Consider the following 24,267-nt stretch of genomic DNA (forward strand, 5'->3'; position numbering starts at 1 on the left):
AGACTGAAGAGTCTGAAGTTGTGAGAACTGCCGACTACCTTATTTTCCAGATTACAACCAGAATGCTTGAGGTTTTCTGATGTAATGAAAAAAAAAAAAAAAAATCATAGGAAAGCACTTCTGAGCAAGCCAGTAAGTACTCTGAAGTAACCAGGGATTTCCCTGTATCATTTACACTGATGGCTTGACAATCAAGAGGGAGAATCCTGATCTAAGACTGCCTTTAAGTTTCTGTAGAGCTCCGTGCTTGTGACACTCCTTATGTAATACAGGACTCTTCTCAAAAATAGATGTGAAGAGGAAGCTATTTTCTTCTCCTAGAAAGAATAGCCTGAAGTCTCAGTTTCCCATTGTGCTTCAGAAACTAAATCCCAGGCAGTTTGAAGGCAATGCTCAACTCATCGTAATCAACAACCTAGGGAATTAAATTGCCTGTGGTGATGAGGACATCAAATTACCATCCTGTCATTCCTACACATCCAAAGGAAGGGATCTTGAGGAGTTAGCACATTTAATGAAACCTGCTTTGTCTAAAAAAAAGTTCCCGACTAACTATACTTAAGAGAAAGATTTGATTAAATACTATTCTGGTCTATCAACTACTAGATAGACTGTAGATATTAAAAAGACATACCACAGCAAGACACAGTAACACATGAGTGTTCCTGGACAGTTCTCCCCACACTACAGTACAAGAGAATTTCCATAAGGCTAAAGAGACTCCTGACAAGTTACAAATTCACTGCTAATTATGACTAAGTCTTCTGGAATTTTGTAGCTACAAACAGCAATTAAGAAAACACTTAGATTCTCTTTAAATTAAATAAAAATTGTAGAACTGATTTCCATTCAGATTTTCTTGCTTGCGATTTTCAGATTATCATCAACAACTGATGATACTGAGGCAATACTATCATTAAAACGGTGTAACTCACACAGGCTATATTCACCACTTTCTAATGATCTAAACGAAAGAGGCACTTAAGTTTATAGAAATAAAAATATTTTTATTTAAGAACACTCTATTTGTATTTTAATCTATTTTCAAAGTTATTTAAATTGCCTTGAGAATCACCTTTTAATCAAAGTAATGGACAGCTGATAACAGGCTTATTAATGCCTTAAGATGCAAAATATAAGCGAAAATAAGGAACCATGATTTCCAGACTGTCGAAGTGAAAAGTAATTTACTAATTTTACAAGTGAGTATTCTCTTTGCGCGTAACAGGAGCGGCAACGAAACCTTTGCAATTGCATATGTAAGCACAAAGGGTCTGTTTTCCAGTGCTTTAATCTTCTCTGAAAATAAAAAAAAATTCTGGAAGCAGTTGCAGTGCATACATAGTTAGCAAAAAGCTAGCAAAAAGGTTGGTATGTGAAGAGAACCCTACTAATACATATACACAATTTTGGTCTGAACACACATTAATAAAAAGCATGATAAAAAAGCAACCTTGAGACTCCTCAAAATGTAAAAGCATTGTGACATTCACTACTAAATTAATGAAGACATATGAAAAGGCACAAAAGCTGGTTATCTGTATATTAACACACAATAAATTAAGTAACAGGAGAATTAAATTTATGATAAAATAGGGTCTTTATCTCATGGAAACTAATGTTTCTCTGAGTGTAATTCAGCCTATTAGTTTTGTATTTTTTGTGAAGTAAAACTAATTTCAGTCATGGGGAGATAAGACATCATTCTATCAATTCAGTAGTCCACTCATAAAGGGAAAAAATACAAGGTGCTTCAAAGGACTGTTTAAAACTCTCAGTTACAAGAACTACACATCAGTACAGTAAGACTCCTTCTCACCCGTAGAGTTACCTTGTTGTTAATTCCTGAAACACAGAGATTAATAAATAATTGTGGATGCCTTTGTTACTCATATATCTAATCCGCTTCTGAGTCTCTTCAAGCTTTTGACCTCAATTATATCCTGAGGAAAGATCTTCATGGGCATATACGCAATGTAAAATTTTCAATGTTTCAGATTTAATTTATAAAATGTGTTTATGAGAAAAAGGAATAGTATGATCTCTTTACATTACATGGTATACTCGGTATGCCATTCATTATTCGTAATAAAGTGCCACTGAAGGTGGCAGTGCAATCACTGCTTTCATTCAACATCTTTAATACTAAATTAGACTCCTTTATAAAACAATGGCAGCATCTAGAGCCAGTTGCATCCAGGCTGGCGGCTGAGGGAAGGGGAACTAAGACGGCAAAGAGGATTACACAACCTTCCTATAGTGGTGATGCAAAGAACACACACTACAAACTGGGGGATCACAATTCCTTTATCGCTCCTTCTTCTCCTTCTGAATTCTACTCGTCTCCAAACTGAAAACAGCACATCACCCAAAACAAAAGTACAAAGACTTTTTAGTTATGTGAGTAGAAAAATTATGCTGGATCTTGTTTGAGTACAGATGTAAGACCCAGCAGGATAAATAAAACAGAGCTAAATGCAACAGAGATGAATACAGAGCTGTATTACAGTTTCAAGCCAGGAGAATTCTTTCCTTAAGCACTACTTTGTTTGCACATTCTTTGTAAGTAAAGAGCAGCCATATATTTTTGCTAAGGTCCATCGCTGATTTCTCTTCTTAAAAGGAAAAAATACACAGGTATTTTCTTTCAGCTTATGTATTAGGAAATAAAACGTTCTGAGGAATTTGTATACAGCTAGCATATGCCCATAGCAAGCCATAAGCTTTTTTTTTTTTTTTTGGTAAATTCATACTGTCCCTGTCCATTGTACGTTTTATGAACTCAAGCTTTAACTGACCCTTGAAGAAGCATTAGTAGCAGAGGACCTACTATTCTGACGACACTGCATTCAAATGGAAATACCCCATGACAACAAACTACGTGGACAAACATACTACGTGGACTTTAGTAGTATGGACTGTGGGTGGTAGCAACTAAGGAATCACCTGATAAACGAATGAAACCACTGAAAGGAGCCACTGGGATACATGGAAAAGATGATGAAGAGGAACAACTGTTCTTTGAGAAAGTCATTCCTCAGTCATTGCAGAAAGACAGGAAATTGGGACCAGATGCAAACCATGCAGAATGAGAAAACTACTTTGAGACCACAGAACAACACTGACCAAACTCAGAAAATCCCACTGAATGGTCAGTGCACTACAAGGCTTTGCACAAAGAATATCTTTAAATCTACGTATTTTTTGCATTTTTCTTGTAGGTTAACTACAAATAATTTAGAAATACACTTGCAAAACTCTGCTGTTTGTTTTCCACTTTCGAACTTCTTTTTTTTTAACTGGAAAAAACAGTAATGTGAGGGCTTTTTTGAACTCTGGGGTTGTGCAATAACTAGGAATAAAGAAAGGCATCTCTTCCTGGTTTTAGGGCTTAGTCAACTCATCACATCTCACTCAGAGATGCTGGATGAAGATCACATCCCTAGGAAACAGAAAGGGATGTGTAGCCTAACTATTTTCTTTGACTCTGCTTTGATTTTAGAAAGGTAAGATTTAATGGGCAGGTCCACCAACAGCAACATGATACGAACACAGCAGGGAGAATTTAACAAGACCTGTATTAGGTACTGAACAGTGGAAGTTCACTGAAATGCAATTCAAAGCGATCACCAGGAGAGGAAAAGATACCAGGAAAGTGATTCTGGCTTAGGTACAGTTGTTTGGTATAACAAATGTATATTCTGCTTTTAACGGCAGCAATGCTCATGGGATAAAACTATTTTTATAAAAGACAAAATTTTGTTTTTACTTAGCTGACCATCTTGGAATATACTTCATAACTTCAAGAAAGGAATGAAAGCACGTGAGTAATTAACTATTGATCTGATGATGCATTAATACAAACTATCTAGCTCAATCAGCTAGCTGACTTTGCTATACTGCACTTGGGAAAATTTCCTCTTTTTTTGCTTGTCATGGATTTAAAAAATATGTAAACTGCTCTGTTGCTCTATAAACAAATGCTGCTAACAACAGTATTTTAGCTGTATTTTCACAAAAATAAAACTATTAGAAGAATTAAAACATAGACAGGAAGTTTTTAATATAGTTCCATAGCTAGATATAGAAACTACAAAATATAGAAATATAGAAACTACAAAACTTCAGTTTTAGGAAAAGCTGAAGTATAAAACAGCTATTCATCTAATAATCTTACTATACAAATGGGAAATGAAAGCGTGTCTTTTGTAACATGAAAGCTGTGTGACTTTGAAACAAACCTTGTCCATTAGTTTACTTGCATGAAGACTCAGGCTATTAAAGAATATCTTCTTGCTCAGCAAATGCATTTCTTCAATTGTTGTCAACAATGTGGCTGCACTGTTTCCTACAATACCACTGAAAACAAAATTAAGATTAATTAAATAATCTGAAGGGGGGGAATGTGACAGGGTCAGATACTTTAGACAGCATTTCAAATACAATTTTTTCTATGTTGAAAATTTACAACAAATAATTGTGGCAAAGAGTTCTCCACATGAACTGAGACATTCACTCGTAAGATGATTGTGAGAACAAGCATTATCAACTATGTCATTAGGCAGATATTAAGTACAGGCTATCTAAAGGTTTGCACAAACTTTTTAATAGAATTCTAAAATTTACTAGATTTTTATTTTGTTATTCTGTAAATCTACTTCTGTTATAGAAAACAGGTTACATAAACAAAAAGGGTTAATAACTTTATTCTGTCAAACTGTCCTTTAGGGATAGTATCATCTCTCTTGTTTCTTCATTGTCTCCAAAAATACAAGAATTCATGCCTTGCTATTTCAAGTGTCAAGTTATTATAGTTAGCATGAATACTGCATAAACTTTAAATGACCCTACATGACTATGCACTTCTCATGGATATACCTTCTGTCTAAAGTAAAAGTGCTTCTAAGCCACAAAAATAGCAGTAAAAATTCATCACATCTTAACAGGACTAATTTAAACTTGTAGCTTGATTTTCAGATTATAATCTTGTTGCATTTAATAGATCATTTCTCAAATTGGATTTTCCTTTCCTTAGTCAGGTGCACTTCCTCTATACAGAGGAACTTACTCAGCTGACAGAAGTACCTTCAATCGTCTTTAAACAATGTATCGTTAGCAAGACAGAAAGCAACAGATAAGACTGCCTAAGACCTTCCATTTTAACATCACATTTTCAATTGCACAAAGCTTTATAACCACTGGGAAACACAAACTTTGGAGACAGAAAAATGACAGCAAAAATCTTTCAGCTGTTTTTGACAGTGAGATTAGGAATAAAGTATGTTTTGTTCCATATTATAAAAGAAAAAAAAAAAGGTCTTATATGTGTTCTACAATAGACCTATAATGCCATCACAATTGAGGAGTTTAAATACAGTGGAAGATGCCCAAGAACCACTTATCCCAGTCTGCCCAACATCTAAATGTCTTTTCAGACAGAAAAGAAGCTCAAATATTAATATTAGTGATTCTAATTCTCAGCAGTTCAGTCCAAGGCTGTGGAGGAAAATTTTCCTGCTATTGCTGTTTCTAACCAATAGGAACTACTGTAAATGCCACAATGTATAAAACCAGAGATTCTGGCTTTTCTCTGGTTTCTGTGTTCGTAGTGGCATCTGGCCGGTTGGAAGATGATTGGTGCACCTTCAACAGCGAGATACAGAATGACACAAGTATCTTCCCAATAGAACAATGCAAGCGCATAATTAGAATAAACAGAATCAAAACACAGTTGTTTAAGGAAGAAAAGAAAAATTGAAGTTCTAGTGATAATTTAATTCTAGCATTTTCTCAAAGGGGACTTGACTTTGTCATCTTAAATGATTTGTGTATTTTTTTGCATACTACTTGTATCTACACAGAACAATAAAGAAACAGTTTCTGTGGCAAATTGATGCTATATTCCAAAGCAGATTCCATATGATTTGAGGAATGACAACAGATAAATGGCATCTCCCAGATATCATGCATGTCTCTCCTTGATTCCATAGTACAGAGCAAAAACTAAGCCATGAAAATACTTTTTACTGTATTAATCTTTATATAGACGATAAAAAAAAAGAGAGACATCTTTAGCATACTTTGTAATTTTGCATACCTGATTGTATGGTGGTAGAACTTGAGAAGATTAGAAATCTTGTACAGTAAAACTGCTCCTGGCTCAGCAACAATCACCTGCTCAATTCTAACCTGCAGAATAAAGAAATACAAGCATCCTTCAGGTCATACATTCCAAAAGCCAGCCTCTACAATTTTATATGCAATATATGTCTGATTTTTGAAAAAGAAGTTTAACCAGAAATAAATTTAACATGAGAATGTCCGGTTAACCATAACATTCTGCTTGAACAGAAGGACATGGTATAGTGGTGGACTTGGTAGTGATAGGTTAACGGTCGGACTCGATGATCTTAAGGGTCTTTTCCAACCTTAACGATTCTATGATTCTAACTGAAGTGCTTCTTGGCTGCCAAGGCTCTGGGTAGAAAACAAGCAAGTATATGTATTCTTTAAAAAAACAAAACAAAACAACCGAAAAAAACATTTCCCTATAGATTTTTGTTGCAACTTGTTATTGAAAATTTCAAAATAATTAGATCATTTGATGGATTAATACCAGTACAAACTGGAATTCTCTCCAGCACTGAATAGCAAGAACAGCTGCAAAGCTGCAAAATCCGTGAACTACAACCGTTTATCACTAGCATTATGCAGCAATTCAGAACATCCAAAGTATTAGGTATTTTACCCAAAAGACAAAATTGCACCTGGATTAATCTCTCCTTCACATAAAGGAGAGATTATATACCAGCTATCAGTAGGTAATTAGATACATTTGTAACTAATGACCAGCTATGTTGACTGTTTATCTCAACTGGCTACACGGACCAAACAGCACTGACTTTCTTTACACTTGGACAGTTGATGTCTCGTCTCCATGGTACACAGAGTCTCAATCCACTCATAAAAGGTTGCCCCAGGGTCAATCTTTGGGCACTCATGAAGCACTGATAGACAGTGACTTATTACTGCACTGTTCTCCCACATGCCTGTGTGTGAAAGGGCTACACACAAATCACCAGCCACCACTCGCTCTCCCAAGTTATCCGTCCGCTGTTCAGCGGAGCACGATGTGCAGCAGTGCCTTCTTGTCAGAGCCAGCTGCAAGGAGAATTAACTAAGATTACGCTTTCTCAATCCTCTCCCTTTGCATCTAAGTCAGAGACCAAAAACACAAAATAATTGTTGACTCTTATTTGCAAAAATCAATGCATGATGTTAATTTCAAGAGTCAGGTGAACTTCACTCTTCAATGCATATGTATATACAGAGGTACAGATACAAATACCTATCTCCAGTGTTGCATAAAAGGTCGTTTGGGCACAGATACTGAGTATAGTCTAGGTGTACAGCAAAAAAGAATAAGAAAGGCAAGGGAAAAAGAGAAAAATCAAAATATTGACAAAAAATAGCAATAACTAAAAATAAAGAAAATAATTAAGAAATAGAAAAAGACAGAATAAACAGAAAGAGAAGAAAAAAAAAAACCCAGAAGATTTTAGGGTTAGGAAACAAAAATGAGAATTAAAAAAACAAAGCAGGAAAAGAAGCATTGCTGCTTCCCATACAGAAGTCTTCACTGCACAGGAGAACCAAAATTTGCAAGTGCCTAAACCTAACCTGCTCAGGGAAGTCCTGGACTTAGAGGTTTTACTGTTTCCTAATCCTATACATCCTGTTGTCAGTCGACCATAAAAGACTATCTGAAGTCTATGTAATGCATCAAAAACATTTTGTTAGATTTGACCTCATCTTAAGTGCTATGGAAAAGATAAGAACCTTAATTTAAATGTTTTTTAGGGTCCTCCTGCTTCCATCTGAAATGACAGGCCTGTGGTAAGATCTACCGCTAGCGAGCACTCAAGATTCACTTGCATCCCTAAAACTCAAACCAAGTATCAATAAGAAATGTGGACAATTTATACTGCATATAAGCATAATCCTTCTTCAAAAGCAAGGAAACCGTATCGTATTGCACAATCACATGGCAAGGCATAAACCAGTAAGAAAATTCTACATAATTCTGTAAGTATTTAAAAGTGCTTGTGGAAATTCTGACTTAGGCTTTTTTATACTTCAGCATCAACTCAAATCAAATTGACAGGTGTGCAACCATCAGCAGAAATCCACTAGAAAAGCAGTATACTGTGGTGCCATATGACTACAACAAAGCGTGTTTTCCCTGAACTTAATGCAGTTATTTTTCTTGTTGTGGACAATATTCAGAAAGAACAACGTATTGTAGAAAAGACCCCTCCAAACTGAGTCTTTTTTTGTTGTTCCTCTCAACATGAAAGCTTGCAATTATCGAACTGCATTGCATGAAGGCTTTCCTGCTCGGGGGTTTTTGTTTTTTTTTCTGCTTTTTTTTCACTATGGAACACTTCCCCAGGGGAAACAATAAGAACTGCATATTTTACATTGGGAAGTCTAGACCGGCAGTGAATCAACATAAGTTGCATTTTATTAAAACACAGAATATCTTTAATTGTTCTTTCAGGTTTGGTTTTTGGTTTTTTTTTTTTTTCATTTTTATTAGCAAAGTAACTAACTATCGACAATATTTCGGGAGATATTTCTACAGATAACAGAAGTGCATAAGTGTAAAGAGTTTGGCAAACAAAATGGAAGGTATTCTGTATGAAACTGTACAAATCATAAGTACTCAAATCAAGACCAAAACTCCCTCTGACTTACACAAAGGTTTGATTCTATCCCTAATTACTTTGTTGGAATGCATGGAAATACTGAACTCAAACATCGGCATTCAGTATTAACAGAAATAAAGCATGCAAGAAGAACACAGAAAGCTTGGAAAGTATCTTTCAAAATAAGCCGTGATAATAGTTTGTTTGCAGGTCAAAAACTAAAGGCTGTGAAGGATGATCATAATTATATGGCAACGAGCACAAACTGAAACACAGAAGGTTCTGTCTAAACACCAAGGAGCACTGTTCTACTGTAAGGGTGACCGAGCACTGGCACAAGTTGCCCAGAGAGGCTGGGGAGGCTCCATCCTTGTAGACAGATATTCAAAAGCCACCTGGATACAGTCCTGGGCAACCGGCTCTAGGTGGCCCTGCTGGAGCAGCAGGTTTAGACTAGATGACCTCAGAGGTCTCCACCAACCTCACCCATTCTGTGTGATTCTGTGATATTCTACAAGGCATTTTCTTGATTTTTATCCCTCTTCAGACCTTCTCTCTTTCTTAACAGGAACTTATGCATAATATTCAGAACCTACCTGTTAACTATTTGAGACTAAATATTTGGCAACTGGACACAGTTGTTACAGCTACAGCATCCTAAGAGAAATTTATTATAACAGTATTTAGTACACTAGATTTTACTTTAAATACACTTGCATTTATACACTAGTATGGAACTAGCATAGTCAGGCAATTACTGGTATCAGCTTCATCACCTTGATTATTTTATTTTGTGCTTATGTGAAGAACATCCAATAAATAAGGCAGTCATTCATTTGATGGATCACTATTAATGATTTCTATCAAATGGGTCCCCTAAACTGACTAAGACTCTACTTTGAAAAAAGACAACTGTGGAGGGATGTGAAAGAAATATAGCAAATCAGGGTAGCATAAAGATGAAAAGTAGGAAACAATTTTTCATGGTCCCTTTCCATACAAGAGCTGGAATTATTAAACAAAACCAAACCAAAAGGAGTCGGCTTTTCACACAGCATACAGTTAAACTGTGCACTTCCCTCCTGCAGGATATGTTGCAAACACCAACATTTTCTACCAACTTGACATATTAAAGGAACAAAAATCTGCCGAGGTCTAACACAAAGACAGTAGCTATTAAGTCCTTAGTACATCCACAAACAAGCGAGGAAATGATTCTGCAGAAGTATCATGACACAACTGCACAATCTGTACATTCTTCCCTAAGCATATGCTAATGGTAAGCATGAAAAACAGGGTAGTAAATTAAACTGATTTTTCATTTGACCCACTACAGCCATTCCTATATTCTTACCCCAAAGGTAAATTTCTGTACGTAAGCACTCCTTAACTTTAGGAAAAGTAAAATAAACCCAAGATACAGATTAAGTATCCTGGTATCTCTCACTATATGACTATTTAAATCAGATATCTATAAACGATGGAATTTTTAATTTTGAAGGGGTTTAGGATTCTCAAAGTTGAGAATCCAACTCTTAACCAAGGGCAATGAAAATAACATTCTAGAGATAGGGACAGAGGTTCTGGAAAAACATGACAGAACAATTTTTGTATTTAGAATGCTAAGGAAAACAAAATACTTCACCTTCAGAGGCCTGCAGACACCTTCTGTGATGTGCCCAACTACTTCTTGAATATTTTCTTCCACACCTACAGTTAATGCAAACACATGTTAAGATTATGCAAATATAATTCTCTTTTCTTCAAGACTATAAAACAAACAAACAAATGTAGGAGCTACTCCTCCATAAAAAGTATTATGAACTGCATGTTCTCTTCTCTACAAGACTAGTTTACACCTCCACTGAACTTCAAATCCAGCCATTAAGAAATAGCTGCATGACAAAACAGAGTCCTGGAGAGTCATTACCTTATGCTATGCAATTGCTTCCTACCACATTATAGTGCCTGGGGATTTGAGGGAGAAGGAGCAAGGGGAAGAATAAATGGTCTAGCAAGAAACTGTCACAGTAAGGCTCAATATCAGCACTTCATGAAACTAAACAGAAAAAAAAACGGCCAGTGAGATACTCAAAGAGCAACAATACGTACCATTTTGAAAGGCCTGAACTGTAAATACACGTGTCTGTCAGTGTTCAGTACTGACGTGCTCATGGCATTGTTACAAATTAAATCACATATGTACCTCCACACTGCCGTGTGCTGCAGCATTAGCAAATGCTTCCTCCCCAGCAGCAATTGAAACTCATCTTTCATGGAGCTATATACAAAGGAGAATATTGCCCTAGCTTATCATGGAACACAAATGAATTGTTGCATGGCAACCGGTACTGTCATAAATCAATCAAACTGAAAGCAACAGATCTTCAAGCTCTCACTTCAGTAACAACTCAGAATAGATTTATGGAGACAGCAATACTTTAATTCTAATTTAAAACTTGTCAACAGGAGTTCATCTTCAGATGGGACCCATGCAATGAACAGTAAACAAACTGCCTGTGACATGTGATAGAAATCAGGTGACCTGAAGCTATATTTTGCAGATCTTATATCAGACTAAAAGATATTACCTCTGAGAGGAAAAATTATAAAAGATCAGAGATCTGTGCCAATGCCTCTTTACACCAAGATACATGAAAAGCCACATAAGCAGAAACAGCTAAATTCAGCGTGGTGGCTGTAAGAATTTTAGCATACTAAATTGGTAAGGTAATAAAAACATATTTATATATTTGAGTATTGATATCAAGGAAGAAAGCAAGATTACAAACCACAAGATGTATGGTCTGTTATGTAATGGCTAGCTCCCAGATACACTCTAACAATTTACACATTTTTTAGTAGGAGCAGTCACACTTTTACTGTTCGTCAACATAACAAGCACCTAGCACATATTTGCAATAGTGTATCTAGACCAGATTGACTTAACAACAAGTTCTTGGGTATGAAACTTTTAGCTGCAAAAATATACAAGTTCAAATACCAAAGGACATGGAATTACAATCTTGACATATCGCATGCTTATGCCTTCACATATATTTTCATGTCCAATTAGAATATTTTAGATTCAGCAAACAGTAAAAAGAAATCTTCCAGCACAATGGGTTATATAACTGTTGCAAGTATTAGTACATCACACTGACATAAAAGAATCATGGAATAAACAATTCTTAGAGAACCAAAATCACTTTTAGAAAACAGTGCATTACTGAAGATACACTTCTGGCTCCCTGCTACACCACATATCTCTGTGTATCCTTCTGTAAGGGAGAGATCTTTCTTGGACTTAGTTTGGCTTCTGCTCTCCAGCTGGGTTCCTGTAACTACATGAAAAATGGGTGTCTACTGTTTCTCTGAAACAAAATGCCTGCAATTCTCCCTTCCTTTCAAGTGCAAGATCTCTGTAAGACTGGAAGGCTCCTGTTAGCAGAATACCTAAGCTCCAAAGAAGAGAACCAGGTGCTTTATGCTTGGCCAGTACAATGCAAAATAGTTCAACTTTTCTCAATGTGTTTTCAGTGCTTAAAATGTTAATAGCATTTTTGGTCAGATTAATTTTAAACAGCTAACATTTGCAAGCTGAAAATTTTAACACTTTTTAAAAGCTATTCTTGAATACTTGATTATGGGCTACATAGTTTGTTCTCTTTAAAGGGTTTTTTTTTGCTTGATTTTTTTTGTTGTTTTTAAGAAGAGAAGGGAAGTTTTCATGTAGCTGCAATTTACCATGTTCTCCATAGTCCTCAAAGTACACAAAGCTTATAGGAGAATTTAAACAGAAATCTGAAATCAGAAGAGAGATGCCTGAATTAAAATAATAAAACCAGTTCCATGTGCAAAAAGCTACTCAAGTTGAAATTGAAGTTAAAACATTTGACTGACCTATTATAGGGAAAGATCCATCTCACCTAACTTTAGACTCCCAGTTAGGTGTCTTATCTATGCCAGTTGTTTGGGCTCCCTCTATAGGCAACAGAAAAAAACCCAAACAAACAGTTGTTATTAAAGTCTTCAAAAATGCCTACATTAGATCTAACTTTTGTTGGGAAGATTTGCCCTCTGGAGATGCAAGTCTCTGTCATTATCTATAACTGCAAATAAACAAGATGTCCACTTTTTAAATGGCTAAGTGAAATTAACTCAATCGCTGCTGTAGCCTGCACAACCGTAGACTGTACAACAGTACAGGAAATATAACTTGAATCTCTCAGTACAATAGACACTGTACTCACTGATTAGCTGCTATCAACTCAGGATCTGTATTTATATAAAGCATATAATCTCAAGGTGCTTCATAAGGCTGCACTTCCTATAAATGGTTCTTGTTAAACCCAGTGGTATCCCATTAAGTACTGTTTTATCTTACAGATCTTACTGCATGGCCATCCTTGTCATCAAAAAAATTCCCGAAGATGCAGAGGAATAGTTAACAGGCAGCATCTCCCAGGTTTTGTTGCTCCCAGTATGAAGCTAAGAAACCCTCTTTACATTTCTTGAAAACTGCACAACAATCACTGCAAACCCATTCCTGGAGAGCTTAGGAAAACATATTTTTGCTTCAGACAGAAATACTGAATCTCTTGTTCATACTAGTCTCTTGGGGAAAAAAGTTTTGGCCTGGTGATTTTTTGGGAAATTTTTTTCCCCAAAACACTTATATTCTCTGTATTCTCAAATAGTTTACTCAGATCTATGCCTGAAATGCTCTACATATATCTAATTATGTGGTCACAGCATCTTAGCCTGACTTTCTGCCAGAAGGCCAAGGGATTTAATAGTTAAATAAAGCACTGCACAAAGAGGTGGGAGAATTTCAGAACAGAAGGCAGGCCTGGGCAGCAGCAGTAGCACAACCAACAGCAGAACCAGAAACAGTAACATCCTCCATGTGGCCAGCTTTTCCTGAAGGACTCTCCAATTACAGCAGAAGCATCAGATAGTCAACTACAAAGAACTGCCATGTCTTTTTCTCTACCATATAACCATCATGAGGCCTGCTTTCCTGTTGCCCTGAGATACTGACAGTAAATAATATTAAATTAACTTCTATAGTACACCGTAACTGCCGTTAAAAAACAACAACGTTCCTTTGGTTTGATTTACAACAGCTCCTAAACAGCCTCCTTGCTCATATACCGTTAATTAGGAAAGCCAATTAATACTTCCAGCAGTAAGGAAAATGAGAATGCATATTACCTTTAAATCCCAGAGCGGAACTCAATTAAGACATACAGTGTGAAGAGCTCACCAGATACAGAACAAATGTCTTCTTACACTGAGTTTGTTACAGCTGAGTACACATACTTAATTCATTAAACAAGTCTTTGCCTGGAGCTATGGAGGCAAATCATACTACAGCTTCTACAGGACAAAGGTCTTAAAAGTATAGGTCCAATGTACTTAGAAGAGAGCAAAGGGGCTGAAGAATAAGCATGAGAATCTGTAGTTCTGTTAATGAAGGAGAGCTTTGATATTAAAAAGTTTCACATGTCTATGAGCTGCCTACTTTGACCTCTGTAAACCTATAATGATATCTTAGATGACAGAAGAAAATTCCATTTTACTTGTAGCATGGAAGGAAGAGAATTACAGGAAGAAGGAATTGCACTTAAAAATTCACTAAACAAATGAGCAAGGCATAACAGGAATCCTCAACATGTCAATAAGCAATGCTATGACAATGTTTTCAGAGAGGTACGTATTCATATACATTAAAGATAATTTTTGAACTCTCAACTACAGTCTAAAATGTCCTTTTTAAATTTAGTGTAAATCTGTTATAAGCACAGTAAAATGAAAAGAGTACATTTTGAAACACTCTTCTTCATTAAGGGCTTTCTTCTGGCAAAACGCAACCACCAGCTATTCTGAAATTCTTTCCAGGAAAATCTAAGCTCAGACTCTCATAACTGAAGCCCAGCCTAAGAAATTAATCACACTTTCTGACTTATCACAGACTTACTTTCTATCACTTCCCAATTTATGTTTTAAAATCTAGTACTACCTTGAACAGTTACAAGCTTTAGCATAGCTTCTAGGTGTTCTTTTTCAGAAGCTGTAGCTTGATGCAACCAGGCCAGCATGTCTCCTACGTACCTAAATAAAGACAGAAGTTTCTGTGTAAATTAGCAGTTTATGGTGTCAGGGATTCAAAGTGCCAACAGGCAAAAGAAAGATTATTTCATATATATTCTCGCTGGTACTGTACCTCAGAGGATCGTGGGAGTGCATTTCAATAGGGCGGGGAGTACCTCCCAGACCTCCTCTAGTAAGAGCATCTATAAAGCCACGGACTACAGCACTCCTCCTGGCTGTTCCAAACTCATCCAAAGTGTACCTGTTATTGAAATGTGAAAATGGGTAAAACAAAACAGTTCGCCTCATCACAGTTTATTACCTCAAGTTTACAGTTAATATGAGTAACCATTTTTACAGTTCTAGAAATCTTGCATCAATGCTTCTACTATGAAGCATTCAAAACCCTCTGATTTTCTGGACGCCTCTAAACAGATACTAAAGATAACTTTTCCTTGACCCTCTCATTCCTTTATCCCACACAAATAAATAAATAAATGAAAAATCAGCTTTTCCATTTTTGTACATATAAGCACATATATGGTCTAGGACTCCTGTTCACATGTGGTTCAGTTGACTGACAGAAGCAGCAACTTATTGCACTGCAACACAAGGCTTTCTCCTTCTTCTCAGCCACCACATGATTAGTAGCAAAAAATTATTTTCATTTGACAGTTGTTCACTGGTTTTAATCACATGAGTCTTAGTTAGGTATTTAATGGATGGACAATTAAAGCTCAGAGTGCATAATCTCAAATGGCTTGCTGGTAGTGGAAGAGGTACCAAGAGCATACAGATGGCTCATTTTTGGAGCAGGCTACCTTCCTGTTCGGGCTGAAGCACGATAGCAAGTGAAGAATGGGAAATGAACACTGCTAACATCCCTGTTAGATCTGCTTAGAAACAGGATTTTTGCAAGCACGGAACACTTCTATTTTTTTTGAAAAACTGAATTTAAGCATTTTGAACAAAACACATAAGTTACAAAGGAGAAAAAGAAAAAAACCAAAACACATGACAGTTTATTTTTCCAATGTAATTGATGAAATGCCAAAGAGTAAGCATGGTGTCACTTACCAATGACACCCAGCACCTGAACAGATATAAAAATAATAATAATAAAAAGCATGTTACTCACTGACTGAAGTTAAATGAGTACTGCATTCACAATTAAACAGATGTGGAGAACAAAATACAAAAGAAAATACTACACTGTTTCAAATATGTTCCAAGGTAAGTTCAATTAGATTTCTATTATGCTATAAAAAGTCCAAAAGATCCTTCAGTTTTGATCTTTTCTATCTACATTACTATTTGAGAAATGGGGAAAAAAGCACACGGAAGAATCCTGAAATTTCTGTTTAAATCTTTTCCATCATACACTGCACTTGTTAACTCAGAAAGTAAATATCTGCAATTTAAAGAAAAAAAAAAGGCTAATGAAAAAAGTCTTTAATAAATTACTATTTACAAACATTATGCAATTAAAAGTGGGAGAGAGCTGGGATTTGCTGACTAACTACAGTCCAGGAGCAGCAGCGTTGCAATGAAAAAATCTCAAGTGTTTGTAGAAACCAGCTAAGCTTTTTATTTCCCCTCCAATAAACAGCTATATAATAGATCATTAAAAATACAGCCGCAAAAGAGATCTTGTGATCTTGTTATTAGTTTAGAAAACAGCATTTAATAATGATAATTTTGTTTTAAAAAGAAAACTACTAATTTTCCTTTTGCTCTCAGTAGAACAGGGTATAACTATGACAAAATCCTGCATCTTAAAAAATTCAGTAATAACGATTATTTACACCAGAAACACAGTATTTACTACTATGTTATTACATGTACTTATCTTAGGGGAAGAAAACAACATTTGGATTCTTTTCAACACACCTTCAATTTTTTAAAAACTCAGTAAAGCAATGATCACTGTGGGGAGAGGAAGGAGGTGGTGAAAAAGCTTTGAAAATCAGAGTGGAAGATGGAAGAGGAACACTGCTTTGAGCTATGACTCCATGTATTTTCTATGAAAAAGTTTTCAATTTTTGTATTAGAACCAGGAAGTGAAAACCAAACTGAAATGTTTATTTCAGATCCCTACTGACTGCAGTTCCCAAAAGTCCATCCATGGTGCAATCTTTCTGCCACCTTAAGTTAACAAGACCTAAGTCAATACAAGAAAACAAGAATTTGTAGTTTTGTTTCTAAACTCCTGCCCTTCTCCATCTTACCTACTTTCACCCAGTCAAATCACAACGTTTATCAGATGCAAGGACAGTGATTTGGAGGAAAAGTGTTTAGTTCACACAGCAGTGTCTATATGCATAAAGCCAACAACAATTTAAAATTACTTTCTTCTATGACATAATTTTTACATTTTGAACTCAGCAGTCTGTTATGTACTGAAGGTATACAAAAATTTTTGGAAGGGAATAAACTAAATCTTGAGGTTTAAAAGGTAAAGCATCAGTACTGCAATTTTGACAATACTGCTGTAGCAAGTAGTTAAGCATGATAATGTATGATGAGAGACATACAGCTAAATCTTCTACAGTAACGTTTACTTTTGCCTTTTTGGCTGAAGAAAAGTCCTACCTACCAAGTTCTACCTTTGGTAATACTAGTACTGCTGTTTGTGAGAGAGATGTCAGAAGAAAAATAAAGTCTCTTTGGTGGATTCATTTTAAGCTGGCCAGCTATGGGTTTATACAGAAGATGGAGGTTTATTTCCATAAACGTTAAGAAAGCAAAACAATGGTTTTACGACATTTGAAAGTAATACAATTTAACAAAATATTTATTACAGAAAACATAAACTGTATCTATAAAGAATCCTATAAAATGTTGTGAACCCAGCTGTTACTGATCCTTTGCACCTGTGAAAGAGGGCCTGGAGGACAGAATGCAAGAACGGACTGCAGGCCCCAGCTATGGCCCAATGTACTGCAGTGCACCACATGCAACAGCTGGGGAGGTTGAGGGACACCATCTCTCCCTCAAATTAACTAGCAGAACTGACTGAGCATGTTGATATGTGCACTCTCTCTCAGGCTGACACAATTTTTAAGGTCCACTTGCACTATGCATTTACCCCATGAATTGCTCCATGGAGATTTACAGTGTCGCATACCCCCACCTTCACACATTTGACACTCCTAAAGACAAGGCTAGCCTTTGAAAGACTGCCTAGTACTCTACTTTTAGCCACAGGCATCCAGGACAGCAATTTGTAATAGTTGCAAAATGTGATGAATACGTTTTTCAAAAAAGCCTAAAAAGCAAAGAAGTATACGTACCACTTCTTCAGGTATGGCCACTCCAATAAAAACAGTTCTTACAGTGCCACCCCGTGGTTAAGTTGTCTCTACCATTTCATTTACATTAAGCAGTCCCTTCAGCAAATTCTGAACAAGAACTAGAGAGTAGTATATTTTGCGTATATATCTAAGTACCCCTATGCTTTAAAGGACCAAATGTAGTAGATTGTTTTTAATAGATTATTGTACAACTCACAATGGAAGGCATTCTTACTATCAGGAGCATTTCAGTAAAAGCTAATTAGCCTTTATCAATTTTTTACTTTGAGAATTTAAATAAGACAATCACATGCTTTGGAAAGCATTTTTTTTCTTCAGAAAAACCCTACAAGAGTAGCAGAAATTCACAACTCATTTAGACTAAAATAAAAACAGTCTGACATTTTACTTTAATTAGAAACCAGTAAGCTGGAAAAAGTCCAATGACATTTACTGTACCATAATTATGTCAAAAAGACTTCTGAAATTTAAAGAAGTTGAAATATGTTTGTTTGTTTTTTAAATCTGATGCAAGACTAAATTGCCACCATCCTTGGCACTGTAATTCATGCCCATCTTTAAATCCTATAGGCTGGAAATACTCATTTCTGTTTGAGAGAATCACAAACATTTACTTACTTATACAGGACAGGTCTGTCTTGTAAGGCTTCCATGGCTTGAGCAAGAACTGGAGAAATGTCACATGATTCTTGCGTCAAAGTCCTGCATTCATCTATAAAGTATCAACACAGATAAAAGTGCATTTTACACTGTAATACCTTTTATAACAAGCTGTCAAACAAGAAAATGAGTCAAAAACTCAAAGGTTGTTCATTTTGAATTGAAGCCTTCAGAATATGCTACCTGGCCTAGTTCGTGTTAAAGTAATTCCCCCGTAAGCAGTACATTGCTGTAAAATGGATGTCCATCACAAATCTCAACAATAATAAAAATTAAAGGGAGCTTAGTATCTGGTTGCGCCCACATACAAGTGTTAAATCATTCAATCATCGGAATTCTGTCAGGCTCCTTTATAACTGTTTACCACATTCCAGGTAAACTCCTAAGAAAAAAAGTGAGCAAGTATTTAAGCAAGCTGTAGGTTTGTTTTGGTTTTGGGTTTTTTTGGTGTTTTTTTTGTTTGGTTGGTTTTGTTTTGTTTTTTTTTTTAACTTTAATCACATTAACTATATGATCTTGTATATTCCATGCAAGAACGTGGAAATCATATAAACTAAATCAAACACTGGCATAAAAATGATGAATTTTCATTAGGGCGAAACCACAACCATTATTTGAGGCTTCAGCATCTACACTGAACAACAGCTAATGAATGTAAGATTGCATTGCAGCAGCTTTTTTTCACAAATCTTCCTGTCAATGTCTTGGGAGAAGAGAGAAGTAATACAAAAGCATCTACATTTTACACTATCAAGATGTTACATCGAACACTGACACTTAGATCCAGAGTACATACGTGGAAAAAATAATTGCCTACTATCATTCTAAAGAGCATTTTGATAAAATAAGGCTTTTTTTTTTTTTTCATTTTTTAAAGGTAATGAGCCACTCCTCACACTAAACTAAATCTTACTACCAAATTGTCAAAAACAAGAACTTCCCTGTGACCTGCAAGAAAATGACATGCAATACACTTAACAATTTGTTTAGACTATCAAACTGTAGTTGTTGTTCTCTGTGGAAAACGATTTGAAAATACAAATAAATAATACTGTTTTACAAACAGAGATGAGATAGGCCCAAAAAAGGAGAGAATCTCCAATTAACTATTTGGTTCACAAAAGCTAGCTTTTAGACAAACCTTTCACTAAGAAGGAAACCCAAAGCCTTGTTAACGAATCTTGGAAAGGGTTTCTGCCGAGTTCAATTCACATCAAGGAATTAAAGGAATCATCATAATAATATTCATAAACATAAAAACATTCTTAGTCCTACTTTGAGTCCATCTGTAAAGTCGTTCATAAGATGTCTCTTGCAGTAAAGCCATCTGTTCCATAATTTCCAAGCTACAAGACAAAAAGATTTTATTTGCAAATACTATTTTAGGTAGTACTAGCAAAGGCACGTACAAATCAAATAAAACATACCATTATTAAAATTATGAAAATTTAGAAATGTTACTGTTCTTTGTTTTTTTGTGAAATACCCTGTGTAGTCATATGAAGTAAAAAATGAGACCTTTCTGTAACATCTGCTTTTAACGAGTAAATAGTTATGTTGCACTCATTTAAGAAGCACTCACCCCGCCCTTTGCTGATTTGTCCGGAGGAGAATCTTGACATCATCATGAATTTGCTTTACTCTTCCCAAAGCCTTGAAAAAATCCTAAATCAAATAAAAAAAAAAATAAATAAAAGCAGTGTTTAAAAGCAGTAACTTCTCATTCAAATCTCTAGCACTCTATACTCCCCATTTCAATTGCATATTTATGTTCCTTGCAGGTCTGTGTTCCAAGTGCCGTTTTTTTAAAATACAAGCCCTGCCTCCACCACCTCTCACCTTTCATTCCATCTTAAGAGCCTTAGGATTTTTTTCCTTCCCATTGCATCATGCCCTTCTTCCACAAAAAAAAAAAAAAATAATAGCAGCAAAAATGTGTTTTTAACCTCTTTTATGTAGCATGTGTGTGTTTTACATTTATTAGTTAACACTCTGGGGAGATGCTGAGGACATTACTATTCATTCCATCATCTTCTCCCCGTTCACATTAGCAACTAAAGAGCAAACTGAAATGTTATAAAGTACAATGATTACAGGTTGATATTTTTTGTTTTCATATAATGGGGTAACAATTTCTAAGAAAAATCAAACATTTGCAATAGACTAGACCAAGGTTTTCCAGGACAGTCTTTCCCTCCTGAATAACTCAGCAGCAGCTGAAGAAAAAAAAAAAAAACAAACCTCTAGAAGATATTGACACATAACCAAAAAGGTTATCTTGTTACTGTTGTAGAGAGCAAATGGAAATCCACTAATGTTTTCAAACACATATCTTATTATGAAGTTATCTTTCAAGCATCATGGAGGAGACTAGCAAATTCAGACATAACTGTTTGTTATCTCTCTTGTGACTTGAACACAGTTTGCCTCAGGAAAGTAGAGTTTCATTCTGGCTCAAGTCACATAAAAATATACATATACAAGTGAAGTAGGACACTGATTTAACCTACTGCCTTGCATCAACTGTGTTGAACATCATGTTTATAAAAACCCGAATCGCTCTTCCTTAAGGAAAAAAAAAAAACAACAACATTAAAAAATTGCCAAAACAGAAGCCTGACTAAAAATGTTTTCAGCATGCTGGTTGATTCTATCATAGGGGAAAAGCACACACATGATTTTACTGAAGTCTGCCATTTCAGTAGCACGACTATGATTACATCTCAGTTACTTCTGCACATCTTTTAGACAGATCAAAGTATCAAAAGGACTAATCATTGTTCTGCTGTGAACCAAGCACTGAATAAATGGCACAGCGTTGCTGTCATTGTTCCCTGCAACATGTGCTTTTTAGAAATCTGAATGTTCCTTCACGGTAATAGTTGGTACAAAAGCATACAGCAATTACTCAAGTGCACAATCATTTAACACGTTCCATTTATACTTTCATTAGCACTGTTTATGGTTATCTGTTCCATGTCTTTAATAATGCTTTAACTGCAAACAGGATGCCTGTGGAAACGAGACAGTATGTCTCAGCAGGTAGTCTACATTTAAGTGAAGGTTTCTATGCAACTACGATAATAAAAATCTATTAAATGTACTCAATTCTCCCATTATTCAGTCCGCTTTTACTGCAGAACAATGTGCCTTCTTATTCAAACCATAAACACATTAAAAAACTTGTTTTGGAAGGTGGCTAAAAGTGAATCAACACCTAATATCTTCATCAACCAAATAATGAGGGAAAGTCTCAGCTTATATTGTTTCAAGTCACGGAATACCTACATACATGTATTTGCAAAATGCACACACACATGCACAAGGGTAGTACTACATAGTACTGAAGCGCTGCAAATTTCTCATTTGCTTTATTTGAGTGTGATGAAGTTTTAAAACACCTCCACTAAAAAGTCAGGCTTCATAAAGGCCTTTTCGAAGTGTAGAACCACACGATAGCTCATTTGCCCCTTAAACTCATTACACAAACTAGAATTTAATGCTCATTTTCTTTCTTGTTACTTGAATCTTTCATCACACATTTCAAACTCATCAGAAATTCACCATTCTGTTAAAAGGTACAATCTTCCATAAAAAATTAAATTACAAACTGATAATAAGATCTCATGTACAAATCAGCTAGGACGTTTCTACATTTTAGTTCAGGGCAAAGCTTTTAATGTTCATTGAGCTACCTCAGTAATTGGTTCATCTTTCGTGCCTCGAAGGAGGTTCATTTCATCCGGTGTCAGTTGGAATTTTGCTATGAATGCATCTGCAACTTGTGCTTTCATTTCTAGTCTCTGACTGTAATAAAACAAAGTGAAGAGGACATTACCTTTTTATGCTTATCTCAAATTTATTTTGCATATTCATACTTTTGGAAATATAATTACCATTTGAAACCGGTGTTATTAAATTCTAATAGTACATTCTTGCCATCAAACACTTGAGTTGCATCTTCACATACAATTTTCTATTAAACTTACATAGATTACTGAGTAAAGACAATACAAAGGTAAGTTAGCACATTTGAAAACTATTAAGTTCTTTAAAAAAATATTGCTTTAGCGTTTGTATCACAAGTTAACTCATCCAGATACTTTGTGCTTGTACAGTTGTAATGCTTGCAGTTATTTCCTTTCAAATTCATCAAGAACGGGGTTTAGCTCATGTTTTCAGAGAGACACAAAAAGCTGTAGCACCAGAAATGAGAAAATGATCATTAATCTACTTTTCTGTAGAACAGATCCATTTCTTTTTAACAACATACAGTTGGAATACAAATTTACTAATCTCACAAGCAATCAAAATGTAATGGCTAATTCTCTTGTTGATTACCCTTCCTGAAATAAACACAGCAGGGATGTAATATGCAAACCCCATCTCATGGGCAGCACCTTTTGCACACATTTTGTCACACACCTTACAACCACAGAAGGACCCAAATGAATATAGTTTTATTCCACAGGAAGGGATTGGAATTCCTGTAGCAATGGAAAAATTGCTCCAACTGTGGTTTGAGCACACAGCATTCCAGGAAATAAAGACTACTTTTTCAGGACATTGAGAAGACACTACTTCATTATTTCATAGAATCATAGAATCTTCAGGGTTGGAAAAGACCCTTAAGATCATCGAGTCCAACCGTTAACGTAGCGCTGCCAAGTTCATTTATACCATGTCTTCAAGCACTGTATCTATCCGTTCTTTAAATACCTCCAGGGATGGAGACTCAACCACTTCCTTGGGCAGCCTGTTCCAATGCTTGACCACCCTTTCGGTGAAGAAGTTTTTCCTAATATCTAACCTAAACCTCCCCTGGTGCAGCTTGAGGCCATTTCCTCTTGTCCTATCACTCGTTACTAGGGAGAAGAGACCGACCCCCACCTCGCTACAACCTCCTTTCAGGTAGTTGTAGAGAGCAATAAGGTCTCCCCTCAGCCTCCTCTTCTCCAGGCTGAACAACCCCAGCTCCCTCAGCCGCTCCTCATAAGACTTGTGCTCTAGACCCTTCACCAACTTCGTTGCCCTTTTCTGGACACGCTCCAGCACCTCAATGTCCTTCTTGTAGTGAGGGGCCCAAAACTGAACACAGCATTTGAGGTGCGGCCTCACCAGGGCCGAGTACAGGGGGACAATCACTTTCATAGTCCTGCTGGCTGCACTATTCCTGGTACAAGCTAGGATGCCATTGGCCCTCTTGGCCACCTGGGCATACTGCTGGCTCATGTTCAGGCAGCTGTCAACCAACACCCCCAGGTCCTTTTCCTCCAGGCAGCTCTCCAGCCACTCCTCCCCCAGCCTGTAGTGTTGCATGGGGTTGTTGTGACCCAAGTGCAGGACCCGGCACATAGCCTTGTTGAATCTCATGCAGTTGGCCCCGGCCCAACGATCCAGCCTGTCCAGATCCCTCTGCAGGGCCTTCCTACCCTCCAGAAGATCAACACTTCCACCCAACTTGGTGTCATCTGCAAACTTACCAAGGG

The 24,267-nt window shown here is 36.2% G+C and overlaps 1 protein-coding gene across 3 annotated transcripts in view; it reads right to left on the bottom strand.

Annotated features, from left to right (window-relative positions):
• Positions 1–24,267, bottom strand: part of COG6 (component of oligomeric golgi complex 6) — a 61,230-nt gene that overhangs the window by 19,532 nt on the left and 17,431 nt on the right. For all 3 annotated transcript variants that reach the window (XM_087757145.1, XM_087757144.1, XM_009463061.2), the window contains exons 5-13: positions 22,474–22,585; positions 20,361–20,443; positions 20,054–20,124; positions 18,737–18,830; positions 14,938–15,066; positions 14,734–14,825; positions 10,354–10,418; positions 6,098–6,189; positions 4,242–4,359 (exon numbers count right to left, since the gene is read on the bottom strand). In XM_087757145.1, the coding sequence (XP_087613271.1) occupies positions 4,242–4,359; positions 6,098–6,189; positions 10,354–10,418; positions 14,734–14,825; positions 14,938–15,066; positions 18,737–18,830; positions 20,054–20,124; positions 20,361–20,443; positions 22,474–22,585 (856 nt within the window). The remainder of the gene's footprint in view (positions 1–4,241; positions 4,360–6,097; positions 6,190–10,353; positions 10,419–14,733; positions 14,826–14,937; positions 15,067–18,736; positions 18,831–20,053; positions 20,125–20,360; positions 20,444–22,473; positions 22,586–24,267) is intronic.

The sequence above is a fragment of the Nipponia nippon genome, unplaced genomic scaffold, assembly GCF_047370975.1.
Source record: "Nipponia nippon isolate SJK-2023a ecotype South Korea unplaced genomic scaffold, ASM4737097v1 scaffold_2, whole genome shotgun sequence".
NCBI classification, from domain to species: domain Eukaryota; kingdom Metazoa; phylum Chordata; class Aves; order Pelecaniformes; family Threskiornithidae; genus Nipponia; species Nipponia nippon.